The sequence below is a fragment of the Clarias gariepinus genome, chromosome 22, assembly GCF_024256425.1.
Source record: "Clarias gariepinus isolate MV-2021 ecotype Netherlands chromosome 22, CGAR_prim_01v2, whole genome shotgun sequence".
In the NCBI taxonomy this organism is placed as follows: domain Eukaryota; kingdom Metazoa; phylum Chordata; class Actinopteri; order Siluriformes; family Clariidae; genus Clarias; species Clarias gariepinus.
The window spans coordinates 19071395-19085800 of record NC_071121.1 but is presented as its reverse complement, the minus strand read 5'-3'; the positions used below and the strand labels follow the sequence as shown (position 1 = coordinate 19085800).

General features: G+C 38.4%; 1 protein-coding gene across 3 annotated transcripts in view; it reads right to left on the bottom strand.

The window, feature by feature from the left end:
- The window catches only part of plpbp (pyridoxal phosphate binding protein), a 52749-nt gene that overhangs the window by 13181 nt on the left and 25162 nt on the right, over positions 1-14406 (bottom strand). The window contains exons 2-7 of one of the 3 annotated variants that reach the window (XM_053482169.1): positions 10397-10488; positions 2453-2560; positions 2319-2354; positions 1510-1585; positions 1203-1343; positions 238-380 (exon numbers count right to left, since the gene is read on the bottom strand). In XM_053482169.1, the coding sequence (XP_053338144.1) occupies positions 238-380; positions 1203-1343; positions 1510-1585; positions 2319-2354; positions 2453-2560; positions 10397-10468 (576 nt within the window). In that variant the 5' untranslated portion in view covers positions 10469-10488. The remainder of the gene's footprint in view (positions 1-237; positions 381-1202; positions 1344-1509; positions 1586-2318; positions 2355-2452; positions 2561-10396; positions 10489-14406) is intronic. The other 2 variants (XM_053482171.1, XM_053482168.1) reach the window with 2 other exon arrangements.

Sequence of the window (14406 nt, the reverse complement as noted above, 5' to 3'; positions counted from 1 at the left end):
TACTGTAGCTGCTTTGTACAATCTAAAATATAAAACATCTAAATTGTTTAACACTTTTTTTTTACTATGTAATCCCATAAGTGTTTTTTCATGTCTTCATTATTAAATGTATAAGGTTGAAGAAAATGAAAATGCAGAAAAAAAAAAACACTGCAGGGAAAAGTGTTCAAACTTTTGGCTGGTACTGTATACACTACCAAGATCAAGGTATATAAAATATATAAAATATAAATGTACCTGGAAATCTGGATTGGGGCCTTCACTGAGATCATAACCATAACGACCAATAGTCATGAGTCCAGAGAAATTCAGAGCAGGACAATTAGTTACAATGTGCATAACTGTATTAACAGTTTCATCAGGATGCACGCCATGTTTACCTAAGGGGCACAACCAATAAAATAAACTTACCAATAATTGTTCACACCACTGATTCATTACTAATATTCGGATTATATAATACTTTTATGACAATAAAGCACATTGAGCTTCATTAGGCAATAAGTCTCTTCCAGTTGTGGATGTCAGAAACAGAATACTGCTGATCACAATCACACTAGGTTACACAATTTGCCACTGTTACAATAGATCAAACACAACTGCTAAATGATATTTAAATGAAATAAACAGGCTAAAAATTTGCAAATCCTTTAACAGAAGTATAGTGTGCTGGCACTAACTAAAATCATCTTAGTTTTCCACTAGGCCTGGGTGAAAAAACAGTGTAATCACATACTAAATTAACTATATATGTATAAGTGACAATTTTTTTGTTCTGACTACAATACAGCCTCAAACATGACGCCAAAGAGATCTGAATATGGACTTAGAAATGTTGCTGCATTTTAACCATATAAGTTCATAAATTGGGTAATATATTTGGGTATCAGAATTCATTTTGTTATAACTAATTTAAGAATTTCTCCTGCCCTATTTTCCAAATATGCCTTATCAGATAAATTATGAATCAGATCATTTCAGTTAGCTAAGCATAATGACCAGTAGTGATTGCTATAAGAAAATATATGCAAAATAAAACTTAAAAATAAAAATACATTTTTGCCTATAGAAAAGTGTTGTTTAAACATACGTTTCTTCTTTAGCACTCCTGCTGTCATAAATGACCAACTGTTGTAATTTTGCAGAGAGGCAAACATTGTAAATACAAACACGATATATCATGCTGTTTATGAAACACACACTTTCCTCGCCGCTGGTGTTGATCTGAATCATGACCTTCAACCCCTGGGTGTTAGAAGATCGTAACTTCTGCCATGAGCTGTTAACTTTGTCAGCCAGTTTTACAGAGTCGATTGTCTCGACCATGTAAAGGTTTGGAACACCTATAAGCCAACTCAAAAAAGAGCAAAACTCAACAACCACAATATTAAAAAAGAATAAATGTGATGTGCATGTTAAAAGTGAGCATAGGAATATAAAAGCCAAAAAAAAAACCTTTTAAAATAAATTTTTGATGTAAATCAATTATGCCAGATCAAACCTGCTTACCTAGGAGTTTATTTACATTGCCCTTCTGTAGATGTCCAATGAAATGCCATTTAATTTCAGGGCATGATGTCAAAATCTAAGAATCAATGAAAAAAATCAATATGAGTAAAATATTATACAATCTTTGAAGAAAAAAACAGAATCACCTGTTCCCCTAGCTTTCTTCCTTTTTAGCAAATAAACAGATATGGCAGGGCAGTGGTGGCTCAGCAGTTAGGGTTCTGTGTTATAGATTAGAAGGTCAGAGGTTTAAGCTGACACTGCAGGGCACTTGAGGAAGGCCTTCAATGCTTTCTGCTTTAGGAACAGAAATATTATGACTGTATTATGACTGATCCAGTGCTCTGACCATAGATTCACCTAATAAGCTGGTATATGCAGGGAAAAGAATTTAACTGTGCTGTAATATAGAAGACCTAGCCTGTCGCCACCTGGATTTAACTAAGCAAAGTTTGCCACTGGATAACTAATGCAGTAATTAATATGGTTCGACTGGCAACAAGTTATTTAACTCTAACAGATACGGTGAGTAGCTTGTCCACAACCTTTTAGTTTTTTTTTTTACACCCCAGTGGGTGTAAAACAACAGCACATACGCTATAAAAAGTGATTGATTATTAGGACAATTAGGATCCTTACTGAGCCATTCACATATATAGCAACAAATCAAGAGATGTCACGTTCAACTTAAAGCAGATGAAAAGACTATACATTTCCATAATCCCATAACCTTATGAAAGTTCCAAAATATACTTTTAAAGAATTCTAGCCAAGCAAAATTAGCTTCATCTCCAATAAGGGCTACATACCAGAGGGTGAGAGGCTTTCTCCACAAGCTCATTTACCTATGAGAAGGAATTATCAAATTATTACAGAGTAAAAATATGTGAGAGTAAGAAATTATACTGTATATAAATAAATTAGGCATTCTTCATTTACTTACATAATTCTCTCCAAAGTTGCGTTGCCCATGTTTATATGCCTCAACTACCATGTCTGGAGGCTTAGTTTTACTTACAGCAACTAACCTAGGTGCAATGCATGGTAATGTCTGTCAGAAGAGAGATGAAATTTCATGTTAAATAGAAAAATATAATTTTTAATTATTTAAACCATTTTTTAAAATAAAATGTCATCAACGTTGTTCAGTATAATTTTTTCCTTGATAGTTCTTAAGGATTAGAGATGCTCCGTTCAATCAGCCATTGGCCAGAACCTGGACATTTTTATATATTTGTTGAAACTGACCATCACATTATTAATTGACTTATAAAGTGGCATTTCCACATGTTACTGATACTAACCAGAGAAAATAACACTTAAATACATTCAGGTCATCAGATCGGTTTTCAGTGACCTTAAAAGTAAGGAATATATTAATCACCTTCTTGTGAAATACTCATTACCAGGTAATCTAGTCTGTTTGTCCAGCGCACCACTATTAAATCAAATGAAAAAATTTATTTAAAATCATAAAATGACATCAAATGAAAGATTCACCTATATCCAAATATCCATATCAATGGATAACATGTAGGCTTGGTTTCATCACAGTGGGCACACAGGAAACAATGATGTGCTACTTTAAAATTTAAATGAAAAACGCCCTTATAGAAAAAAACTACCTTGAAAACATCATTAGTTCATCTCAAAATTGGACAGATGCTGTACATTTTTTAATATGCGCTTATGAGCATGCAATTGAAATCTACTTAATAAATGTAATCTTACATTTTCATTCCGCACGTCACGGTAAACCGTAAAAATTGTAGGTCATATAAAATTCAATAGATGACGTACGATTTTTTAAACCGCTTATGAGTGTGCAGTTAAATTTCATTCAAACATTAATGCGGGCACATCTAGTATCATAAAGAAAATAAAAATAATACAAAATAAATAAATGGACCATAAAAAATTATTAGTACATCTCAAAATTCAATAGATGGAGCTGTACCATTTTAATACATGCTTACCAGGACAAAAATTAAACACATAAAAAAATTATTTTTGGGGATTTTATCTGCAACCTGTTTTTTTTTTTTTTTTTTAGATTTGGGTTTCCAAACGTGGTGCACCCTTGGGGTACACTGACTTGCATGTAAGGGGCAGTGAAGGGAAAACAATATAATGGTGAATTTTTTTTAATGATAGATAAATAACTAAAACAAATTTAGTATGTTTTTGTTTGTATATATGCATTTAAAATTATTGTAAATTGGTACTGGAATCTAATGAACGCACAGCCTGTTGTCATCCAAACATCAGTGAACATTACTTTAATGATTACGGCTTACAGCTCATGAAAATAAAAACCGCAAAATATTAGAATGTTTAATAGAATGCCAATGAGTGTTTGAGTAAATTACTATTCACACAGTATAAATGCAATGGTAAATGACTATTGCTCAGTGGTCCAAAGTCCTGTTTTCTGATTTGCATTTCATTTAGAAATCAAGGCCCCGAGTTTGGAGAAAGAGTGGAGAGGCACACTGGACTTTAAGCAACTTGAGACTTAGCAGACAGAAGCATGAAGAGTGGAATTACTTAAAATCCATTGTGAATGTTTTATTGTCAGTGATGAGTTGTGGTGCCATTTCATCTGCTGGTGTTGGTCCACTGTCTTTTATCAAGTTCAAAGTAAACGCTGCTGTCTACCAAAATATTTTAAGCATGTCAAGCTTTCATCCGTTGACAAGTTTTAAGTTTCCTTTTTCAGCAGCACCCGTCCAGAGTGCCAAAGCTATTATTATCTGGTTTGCTGACCATGATATTACTGTGCTCAATTGTATTAGCCAATAAACTCATCTGAAAAACATGAGAAACCCCAAAACAAACAATACAGACGGGCTGAAGGCTATTATCCATGCAACCTAATCTTAAACTCTCAGCACTACTACAGGTTGATTGCCTCCATGCCATGTGGCATTTATGCAGTTATTCGTGCTGAAGGAGCACCAAGTAAGTACTGAATGCATAAATTAAATTGTTTTTAGAATTAGGGCTACATTATTTTTTGTATGATTCATATTTACATGACCCTTTTTTAATTTTTAATTTTTAATTTTTCTTTCAGAGCCTGTGTGAAAATTTTTTTAAAATCTGTAAATGCATTTGAAAGTCATCCTATTTTACTATATTGTTGTTCACTGTTGTGGCTGTTCCAATTGTTCTCCATTCCTTTGTGTATGATAATTGTAAAATGTGATAGCTTCATGAAGTGGAAAGTGCTAGTGTTTTTTTTGTTGGGGTGGGGCAGAGGGCAGTGGGGCATGTCACAAAGGGCAGCGCTTAGTACGCAAGTATATAAATATTTGACACATCAGCATTTTTATCAGTAAGGGGATTTCTAAGTGGGATATTGACAGACTTTCCACCAGAAGAAGCCATCAAGCCAAGTATTGAATTCATACAAAGAAATCAGAACATTTAAGTTCAAGTTCAAGTAGGCTTTATTGTCACTTCAACCATATACACAGTTAGTTTATAAGAATATCCTGCAACAAAGGTAGTGCACAGAGAATTGACTCAAACTCTTGTTTACCAAGAAGTTACAAGTTTTTATAGACAGTTACCTCAGTCTAGCATGTGTCTTCAACCTATCTCTGTCAGTTCTCACAGACCAAGATGCTTTTACTCACACAGCAGAAGCAGATCTCCCAGAAACCTCATCTACCCTCCAGTACTGTCTGATTGCCCTGCACTGGTGGTAGGTGGGCTCTGGAACTGCCAATCTGCTGTAAAGAAAGCAGACTTTATCTCTGCCCTAGCTACCCATTACTCTTTTGACTTTCTGGCACTATCTGAGACCTGGATATCTCCTCAGAACTCAGCTACACCGGCTGCCTTATCCTCTGCCTATGTATTCTCTCACACTCCACGAAAAACTGGCAGAGGTGGCGGTACGGGTCTCCTGTTGTCCAAGAGATGGTCCTTCTCGCCTATCACCCTGTCTCATCTCAGTTTTTCATCATTTGAATTTCATGCAGTTAAGGTAACCTGTCCAATTAACCTCCACATCTTAGTTATTTACCGTCCTCCTGGCTCTCTAGGAAACTTTCTAGATGAAATGGACATACTTCTTAGTCTTTTTCCTTCTGCTAACACTCCTCTCACTGTTCTAGGAGATTTCAACCTTCCATCTGATAAACTCCAATCCTCTTTCCTTCTCCCTCTCCTTAACTCCTTCTCTTTAATTCTAAACAGCTGCCCTCCTACACACAAGGCAGGGAATTCTCTCGACCTTGTTTTCTGCCGCCCTTCCCCAGTCACAGATATCACTACTATTCCTCTTCATAAATCTGATCATTACCTGGTATCCTTCACCATAACCCTTCCCATTCTATGTAAACCTACCCACCAAAATGTCTCTTTTACCCGCAAAAACCTTCACTCTGTCTCCCCTTCCTCCGTGTCTTCATGCACCCTATCATTCCTCCCAGACCCAGACTCCTTCTCCTCTTTACCACTAGAGACTGCGACTGAAACTTTCCTCTCCTCATCCATAGATCTCCTTTGCCCGCTGTCATCTAAACCAAGGAAGACGTCTTGTCCTGCTCCTTGGCTATCTGATGTACTGCGCAACAACAGGAGAGAATTAAAAACTGCGGAGAGAAGATGGAAGAAATCGCAACTTGATGCAAATCTCATCTCTTACCAGACTCTTCTTTCCAAATTCTCATGTGGTGTGACTTCTGCCAAAACTACCTTCTTTAGACAAAAGTTGGAAGCCTCTGCACATGATCCTGGCAAACTCCACAACATCTTTTCCTCACTACTCAACCCACCGACTCCTCCTGCCCCTTCCTCTCTGACTGCTGATGATTTTGCCACATTCTACGATGGGAAGATTGCAGCAATCCGCCAGTCCTTCACTCTCAACCAAACTCCTACGGCAGAACCTCAGGACCTTTCCTTCCCCCCTTTAGCAGAATTCTCCAACCTGTCATCTGATGAGATTCAACAGATCATCTCATCATCTACTGTAACCCCACCACCTGTTGATTAGACCCAATCCTTTTCACAATGCTCCAGGCCATCTCACAGGACCTCGTTCCCTTCACCACAGCCATCATCAACCATTCCATATCATCTGGTCATGTTCCTGCCGCTTTTAAAAAGGCGAGGGTTATTTCCATTTTCAAGAAACTCTGCCTGGACCCATCAGAAGTTAACAACTATCGCCCGGTATCTCTGCTCTCTTTTATTTCCAAAATTCTTGAAAGAGCTGTTTATAATTAAATGTCTCTTTATCTCTCACAGAACAACCTTAATGATCCAAACCAATCTGGATTTAAAGTGGCACATTCCACAGAGACTGCCCTTCTGTCAGTCACTGAGAAGCTCCATGCTGCTAGATCTGCCTAACTATCATCTGTCCTCATCCTCCTGGACCTGTCAGCTGCATTTGACACAGTGAACCACAAGATTCTATTATCTATTCTTACAAGCCTTGGGAATTTGTGGAACAGCGTGGCAATGGTTTGCTTCTTACCTAGAAGATGGGTCATATGTGGTAACATGGAGGGGATCTACATCTGCCCCACGTAGACTCTCTACTGGTGTCCCGCAGGGCTCAGTACTTGGTCCTCTTCTGTTCTCCCTCTATACCCGGTCTCTTGGTAAGGTCATATCATCACATGGATTCTCATACCACTGTCATGCAGACGACACCCAACTTGTTCTCTCCTTTCCTCCCTCTGACACTCAGGTTTTCACCCGGACCTCAGCATGTCTGGCAGACATCTCATTCTGGATGGCTGCTTATCAGCTGAAGCTCAATCTCAGTAAAACCGAACTGTTGTTTATCCCTTGTGATATCCCTGGACAACAACCAAATCACTCCTTCAGCCACCGCCCGCAATCTTGGGCTAACCGTGGACAATCATTTGTCATTTTCCCCACACATCGCTAACCTTACTCGCTCCTGTCGATTTCTTATTTATAATATCAGAAGAATTCGCCCATTTCTTTCTTCACAGGCTACTCAGGTGCTTGTTCAGTCCCTTGTTATTTCAAGACTGAACTACTGCAACTCACTCCTGGCAGGCCTGCCTCTGTCCACGATTCGTCCTCTGCAACTGATCCAAAATGCAGCAGCACGTCTTGTTTTTAACCTTCCCAAGTTCTCCCACACCACCCCACTTCTCCGCTCCCTGCACTGGCTTTCTGTAGCTGCCCGCATCAAATTCAAAACACTGATGCTTGCCTACAAAGCTAAAAATGGCCCCGCACCCACTTACCTCTCTGCGCTAATTACACCACGCACTGCACCACGTTCCCTCCGATCCTCCAGCACCGCTCGCCTCATCCCACCATCTCTCAGGGATCGAGGGTGGCATTCATCCAGGCTCTTTTCTGTTCTAGCACCTAGGTGGTGGAATGAACTTCCTCTAGATGTCCGTACATCAGAGACTTTGACTATCTTTAAACGACTACTCAAGACGCATCTGTTTCTCCAGTACTTGGACTAACCCCCCCCCCAAAAAAAAAAAAACCTCTTCCCAGTTGTGTTGGACTAATGGCACTTAGTTTTTAACCTAGTGAAGCCAGTGTAAGTATGTATCCAATGATGTAAACATTAAAGCACTTTTTGTAAGTCGCTCTGGATAAGAGCGTCTGCCAAATGCTTAAATGTAAATGTAAATGTAAATTTAGTACACAGTGAAACGAAACAACGTTCCTCCAGGTCCAAGGTGCTACATGCAAGATAAATTTACAACATAAATTAACAGAAAAACTAAACTAGCTTACTAAGAGGCCTAGTTAGCTGGCTAGCAGAGACAAGACAGATGACAGAAGTAAAAAAAATGACACAGGGAGTAAGTATTGAACACACTTCATTTAATACTTTGTATTTAATACTTTGTAGAAAATCTTAAATCATTGGGCCTCTTTTATGAACTTTGATCTTCAGTTTTTCTTTTTTTTTTTATTTTTCCTTTTTTTATGTAAAAAAAAATATTTTAAAGAAAAAAAAAAATTTTATTGACCGATCACGATTAAGCCAATGGTTTTCCTCTAAACCATCTTTTATTTAGTGTTTGTATGTGTGTGTGCTCGTGCAGGGTCGGTATATGTGTGCACTCGCGCAGAGTTGTGCAGAACAAGAAAGTCCAGTTGACCTGACTCAACTTCCATATTTTCATATATTATCATGCAATAATATTTTATAAACTTTTGTTGAATAGATAAAGAGCTGGACTCCTTTACCCTGTTTTCAGAGCATCTGAGTAACAGGTAGAATTAATTTCACATTTAATTATTAACTAATCTATCCCAACTGGTCTCTTATTTAAACATTAGTTTATAGTAGTATTTATGCATTTTGTGCTCCTGAGTGTGCCCTATTACAAAACCTAAAGTTTCATTGGAGACATAAGTAAAATAATTACACAGACTTTGGATTATCCCATGTAATATAGTTTATTGAAGTTAACTTGGCCTCTCTCTTCAGAAGTGCACCTAGAAAAGTGGTTGTATTTAATAAGTTTCATCCTTTGCTTTTCAAATAAACAGAAAACAGAGACTGTTTTACAACTAGATTACTTATTATTTGTAGAAAGAAAGAATTATTGATGGAATACTTTGAATATAAATCAAGAGAATGTTGAACACAGTTAAAGGATCTCAAAAAACCACAAGATTGAGTGTGTGAGAGAGAGACACTGGCATGGAGAAGACAAAGTATGCCTCATTTAGTAAACCATGCACAGCTTATTAAATCAAGAGCAAGAATTAAGTTAGGGATGTCCAGACACTTGTACCAGTATTCCCTTAAGGATACCCTTTAAGGCAGAGCCAGTGCTCACTACATAAAATGTCCCCCTTTCCCACATGGTAATGTGTGGTCAATGTTGGCAACTTTGAGAAGAGAAACTGGAATCATCTTTCTCTGGTCACGAACAAAGAAACAAGCAACAAAAAAGAAAGTCAGTCTACATGCAAAGCAGTTTCAAGTTTCACGCACTACCACAGTAATAGTGGGGCATTTGAGGGTATATTGAGACTTGGAGCATGGTGAAAAGTTCTGCCCACCTTGTGCTTTAGGACAGGTTTTGTGGAATTAATTACACAAACAGAAGTACTTGTACTCATACTGATTCTAAAAAAAATGGTAACAGTCTATCCCTGAATCAATTAATTTGTCCCATCAATCTATTAGTCTGTGCTTTTGTTATATTAACCAATGCTCTTACTTTTTAAATCCATGGGCATACTTCATTAACCCATACTGTAAACGTATTAAGCTGTGCATGTTTTATTTATTCATTCTCCTCATTTATTAACCCGTTTTGACTAATCTGTGCACTCTAAAAACCTATTTTGCTTTCATGCGAGAAAAGCACACATAGAATGTATCTACACTTTTGCCATAAACTAACCAGACTTCTTTTACCTGCTCTCTCCAGTTTGCTAATTTTATGTATCTCAGGTATTCTAGAGACGGCTTTTCCTTTGAATTGTTTGTGATCGCCATGCAATCATCTTAGGTTTAAAATTTCTAAACAATTGTATGCCTGTTTATATGAGTTATTTTGGCTGGCCATAGACCAGGGTCATCTGTCAGAAGATCTTCTAAAACTCTTCTAAATTACTGACTTCTCTCTGATTGTTTAACTGGAAGAACGTCCTTGGCCCAGAGAGCATCATGGAAACACGCGTATAAGTATGTATAAGTAATATTAATAATTACCTTTTTTTACAATTTTACTACCTTTTTGAGTTTATTTATTTAACAATTATATTAAAATATTAATTTATTAAAATATTTAATTAAAGTAATTTTAACACTACCCTATGCTGTCCAACATTTATTATTTCTGACGTAAACCCACTGGGTTGCAATTATAATTCAAATACATTTTGTCTATAGGGCTGCAATTACCTCTGGTGAGGTTGTCAACATTATCTGCTCACCTTCTCCAGCTGGGTGTTGGGTTTGGGGAGAAAGACACATCAGGCCAGATGAAGCTGCATCTGTGCATGACACAGCAGGGCACAACCGATTCAGATAGCGAGCATGGACTAAGTTATCATTCTCCTAGTTCCAGGCAAATTTTTGAATAAAGCAGCAATTTAATAACTTAATTTGGGAGGGAAGAATGATATGTCCATGACCGCATTTATCATATAATCATTTACTGGATTAGCAAACTTTACTATCGTAAAGTTAACATTAGTTATAGAATTGGAAGTATCCATGGAGGATCCATGGAGTACTGACAAACACTATCATAAACAGCCCTTCACTGAAATTTTTTTTTAATTTGATTAATTGTTAGGATCTTAAGCTGTGACATTATGAGGTTACTGTAGCAGTACAGTATTAACCTAAATGCTTCTCTGAGGTTATGTTTTGGATTGGTCCTGAACCATCAAAGATGTTGCATAATTTTCCCCCCATAAAAATCCAAATTTTGTTTAATTTTTTTTCTGGCTTGTTAAGTGGTTTATTACAGAATTTTTAGTTTTGCTGCAAATATGCAATAATCTATGCAGCATCACACCATTGATCTATATCACTGAAGTAAATCAAATACAAAAAATAGTCAGTATAAAAATTAAAAGACAATTTATTGTATTCTACAGGTCAAGGGCTGTATTTCTCTGACAATCCCGACCACATTTAACCGTGAACATAACTTCCATGAACAGCAGACCTGCCCATATACATAAACATACGACGGTCACTTATTAGCTCATAAAGAACACTCTCTCATGTCAGAGTGTGTGTTCACTTTAACAACAAGCTGTCATTAGCTGCAGCATAACTGTATATTATTAAATTGTATAATTGTATAATAAATTCAATAAAATTTTATTTGTATAGCGCTTTTAACAATTGACATTGACGCAAAGCAGCTTTACACAATCAAAATATTTATTTATGTTTGTATGAAATGTGAATGTTTATGAATCAAAATGATATGATTGTCCCTGATGAGCAAGCCGAGGACGACAGCGACAGTGGCAAGGAAATATTAGAGTTTATATTTGCTGATTTAAATTATGGCTGAAACGATTCCTCTAGTATTTCGATTACAAAAAATGAAAGAGGCAAAATCTTCTGCCTCAAAGCTTCATTTAATTAATTTTAGAAAAGCTTGCGTTATGTTATTGCGCAATTATATGTTTGGCGTGACACAGCGCGCTTCCGGATGCAAGCCGCCACTAAACACAGATGCAGAAGAAGCGCTTACGGCACCCAAAAAAGCGGAAGGAGACGCAAACAAGTAGCTGATGGAGCGTTCTGTTCCGGGCTGCAAAATGGAAGGGAGCGATAAAAATATCAGCAAGCCAAGAGAAGAAGAAACCAGCAAGAAAAAATTACTGAAATGGTCAGTAAAGGCTTATGTTATGCCTGAGCTGTAAATTTTGAAACTTTTAGTTCTGAAAGTTAAGTTGCACAACTTAGTGTTTTTGTATTATTATTTATTTTAATGTGCGTGTTAAGCGCTAAAATGCCTCCCTGTCACAGTTAGCTCCCGCTACATAATCTCTATCAAATATATTAGGACACCACAATCAAAAATGTATATTATTATCATCAAATATATTATATTATTATTATCAAATATATTATTACAATTATAATTAATATAATCACGTGCCCTAGGCACGTGACAAATTAATCTTCTTCTTTGTCTTTCGGCTGTTCCCTTTCAGGGGTCGCCACAGCGAATCATTTGCCTCCATCTAACCCTATCCTCTGCATCCTCTTCTCTCACACCAACTAACTTCATGTCCTCTTTCACTGCATCCATAAATCTCCTCTTTGGTCTTCCTCTAGACCTCCTGCCTGGCAGTTCCAACCTCAGCATCCTTCTACTGATATATTCACAATCTCTCCTCTGAACATGTCCAAACCACCTCAATCTGGCCTCTCTGACTTTATCTCCAAAACATCTAACATGGGTTGTCCCTCTGATAAACTCATTATTGATCCTATCCATCCTTGTCACTCCCAAAGAGAACCTCAACATCTTCAGCTCTGCTGCCTCCTGTCTTTTCTTCAGCGCCACTGTCTCTAAGCCGTAGAGCATTGCTGGTCTTACCACTGTCCTGTACACCTTTCCTTTCATTCTCGCTGATACTCTTTTATCGCACAACACACCTGACACTTTTCTCCATCCATTCCACCCTGCCTGTACCCGCCTCTTCACCTCCTTTGAACACTCTCCGTTACTCTGGACCGTTGACCCTAAGTACTTAAAATCCTGCCCCTTCTTTACCTCTGCTTTCTGTAGCCTCTCCGATCCTCCTGGGTCCTTCTCATTTACACACATGTATTCCGTCTTGCTGCGGCTAACCTTCATTCCTCTGCTTTCCAGAGCATACCTCCACCTCTCCAAATTTTCCTTCACCTGTTCCCTGCTCTCGCTACAGAGCACAATGTCATCTGCAAACATCATAGTCCATGGGGACTCCTGTCTTACCTCATCTGTCATCCTGTCCATAACCAGAGCAAACAAAAAGGGGCTTAAAGCCGATCCTTGATGCAGACCCACCTCCACCTTGAACTCTTCTGTCACCTACAGCACATCTTACCACTGTCTTACAGCTCTCATACATGTCCTGCACTACTCTAACATACTTCTCTGCCACTCCAGACCTTCTCATACAATACCACAGCTCCTCTCTTGGCACCCTGTCATACGCTTTCTCTAAATCTAAAAAGAGACAATGCAACTCCCTGTTACCTTCTCTGTACTTCTCCGCCAGCATCCTCAGAGCAAATACTGCATCTGATGTACTCTTTCTAGGCATAAAACCATATTGCTGCTCACAAATGCCCATCTCTGCCCTTAACCTAGCTTCCACTACTCTTTCCCACAGCTTCATTGTCTGGCTCATTAGCTTTATACCTCTATAATTGCCACAGCTTTGCACATCTCCCTTGTTCTTAAAAATTGGCACCAATACACTTCTCCTCCATTCCTCTGGAATCCTCTCACTCTCCAAGATCTTGTTAAACAAACTTGTCAGAAACTCCACTGCCACCTCTCCTAAGCACTTCCATACCTCCACAGGTATGTCATCAGGACCAACAGCCTTTCCACTCTTCATCCTCTTCAACGCCTTTCTCACCTCACTTCTACTAATGCTTGCTACTTCCTGTTCCACAACAGTCACCTCTTCTACCCTTTGTTCTCTTTCGTTTTCCTCATTCATCAACTCCTTAAAGTAGTTCTTCCATCTTTCCATCACCCTCCTGGCATCTGTCAGTACATTTCCATCTCTATCTTTAATCACTTTAACCTGCTGCACATCCTTCCCATCTCCATCTCTCTGCCTTGCCAACCTGTACAGATCCACCTCTCCCTCCTTACTGTCCAGCCTAGCATACAAGTCCTCATATACTCTTTGTTTGGCCTTTGCCACCTCTACCTTCACCTTACTCTGCATCTTCCTGTACTCCTGTCTACTCTCTTCAGTCCTCTCAGTGTCCCACTTCTTCTTAGCTAGCCTCTTTCCCTGTATACACTCCTGGACTTCCTCATTCCACCACCAAGTCTCCTTGTCCACTTTCCCCTTACCTGATGATACACCAAGTACCCTCCTACCTGTCTCCCTGATTAAATTGGCTGTAGTTGTCCAGTCAACTGAAAACCCCTCCTAACCACCCATAGCCTGTCTCAACTCCTCCCTAAAGACTTTACAACATTCTTGCTTTCTCAGCTTCCACCACTTTGTCCTCTTCGCCTTCCTCATCACCAGGGTTATTTTACACACCACCATTCTGTGTTGTCTGGCTACACTCTCCCCAACCAACACTTTGCAGTCACTGATCTCTTTCAGGTTACAACGTCGACACAAGATGTAGTGAGTAGCTTCTGCCTCCACTCTTATATGTCACCCTATGTTCCTGCCTCTTCTGGAAGAAAGTATTTACTA